Source organism: Aotus nancymaae, unplaced genomic scaffold (genome assembly GCF_030222135.1).
Source record: "Aotus nancymaae isolate 86718 unplaced genomic scaffold, 86718_ANA_hifiasm-v0.15.2.pri h1tg000003l, whole genome shotgun sequence".
Taxonomy (NCBI): Eukaryota; Metazoa; Chordata; class Mammalia; order Primates; family Aotidae; genus Aotus; species Aotus nancymaae.
In genome coordinates, this window is record NW_026988414.1 from 23,006,587 (window position 1) to 23,008,275 (window position 1,689).

At 45.5% G+C, this 1,689-nt stretch overlaps 1 protein-coding gene across 1 annotated transcript; it reads right to left on the bottom strand.

Annotated features, from left to right (window-relative positions):
* On the bottom strand, nucleotides 1–1,150 carry LOC110568553 (complement component 1 Q subcomponent-binding protein, mitochondrial-like). The gene has a single exon (XM_064375854.1). It carries the CDS (start codon nucleotides 1,096–1,098, stop codon nucleotides 244–246), a length of 855 nt encoding a protein of 284 aa, XP_064231924.1. The 5' UTR covers nucleotides 1,099–1,150; the 3' UTR covers nucleotides 1–243.
* Nucleotides 1,151–1,689: the final 539 nt, after the last annotated feature.

The following is a 1,689-nucleotide window of genomic DNA, read 5'->3' on the forward strand; positions in this document are numbered from 1 at the left end:
TTGGAGGTGATAAACCAATTTTATTGTCTATTATGTTATACAAAAATCTACAAATAATAGATTTGTACAGAAAAAAATGGTAATAAATGAGAGCGTAAAACATCATATATAATTTAAATTTGGTATTTTTTTCCCATGATATTAGGATGATAATCATTTCAAAGCATGTGTCTAGCTTCAGACTTGGATTTGTTCAATGACCAAAGCCTGCCGTAAAACTATGGCTTTCAGTGTCTGTCTGCTCTACTTGCTCTTGACAAAACTTTTGAGGTCTTCAAGAAAAGTAATGTACTCCTGGTGCTCCAGGGCTGTGCTGAGCTCCACCAACTCATCTGCAAAAGTGTTGTCCACCCCTCGGTCAGCAAGGAAATCCATTAGGTGGTCATATAAGGCCCAGTCCAGGGAATCTGTGTTTAGTGTATAATTAGTATCCTTCCATTCAGAGTCGCCAGTGGACTGAAAGCTAACTTCCCTGATAGAGAAGATGTCACTCTCAGCCTCATCCTCTTGTCCAATCTCATCTTCTGGATAATGACAGTCCAGCACAAGGGCCTTCTTGCCATCATTCTTTATAACTTCAACCACGAAATTGGGAGTTGAAGTCAATTCAGGCTCCTGTTCTTCAACCTTCTGCCCTTGCGAGGGTTCCTCCTCACCATCAAATGTTGGAGGGATGCTGTTGTTAATGTTAAAAGTGACAGTGATTGTTTCCCCGGCAACTTTCCGCACTAATTTAGCTTCTGTCCCATTCAGTTCCAGCTCCCAACCTCCAGACATCTTAGGGAGGGTTTTATGCTTCTGGATTTTTCTTTCCTCCTTAATTTCATCACTCAGGAAATCAACAAAAGCTTTGTCTCCTTCGGTGTGCAGCGCGCCGCAGCCACAGCCGCAGGCGCAGGGCCCGCGAGGCCGCAGGAGGCCCGGCCACTGCTCGGAACCCGCGCCCACGCTGAGCAGCCCGAAGGGCCGGGCGCACAGCCGGGGCGCCGGCTGCAGGAGCTGCCGGAATGGCGAAGCAGGCGAGGCGGTAGCCGCGGTGCGGAGGCTGGCAACGGAGGAGCCCAGCACACGGGGCACGCAGCGCAGCAGAGGCAGCATCGCGGAGAGGGCTGCAAACACGTGCAGACGCAAAGGACAACCCAGGCCTAGGTCAAAATTTATTTATCAGAAATATTACAGGATACTTTAAAAAAATTTTTATAGACCGGGCGTGGTGGCTCACGCCTGTAATCCCAGCACTTTAGGAGGCCAGAGTGAGTGGATCACAAGGTCAGGAGTTTGGGACCAGCCTGGCCAACATAGTGAAACTGTGTCTCTACTAAAAATACAAAAAATTAGCAGAGTGTGGTGGTGGGCACCCGTATTCCCAGCTACTCAGGAGGCTGAGACAGGAGAATCATTTGAACCCGGGAGATGGAGGTTGCAGTGAGCCAAGATCATGCCATTGCATTCCAGCCCTAGGGACAGTGAAAGACTCTGTCTAAAAAAGAATATACTTCTTATTAACTGTGTATTCATAAGACAGATGTTAAATTTAAAAATCATATTTAAAAGCTTTTATATTGAAACTAAGATGTTTTCTCTCATAACTATAGTAACAAAGCCTATTCGTTTTAAAATACATTTGTGTACTTTTTATTTTTTCCCTGAGTAGAGAACACCAGTCATATTTGTCTCCTTTTTTTTTTT

Excerpts from the sequence above, each read along its gene's own strand:
- LOC110568553 (XM_064375854.1), bottom strand. The coding sequence starts at position 1,098 with ATGCTGCCTCTGCTGCGCTGCGTGCCCCGTGTGCTGGGCTCCTCCGTT.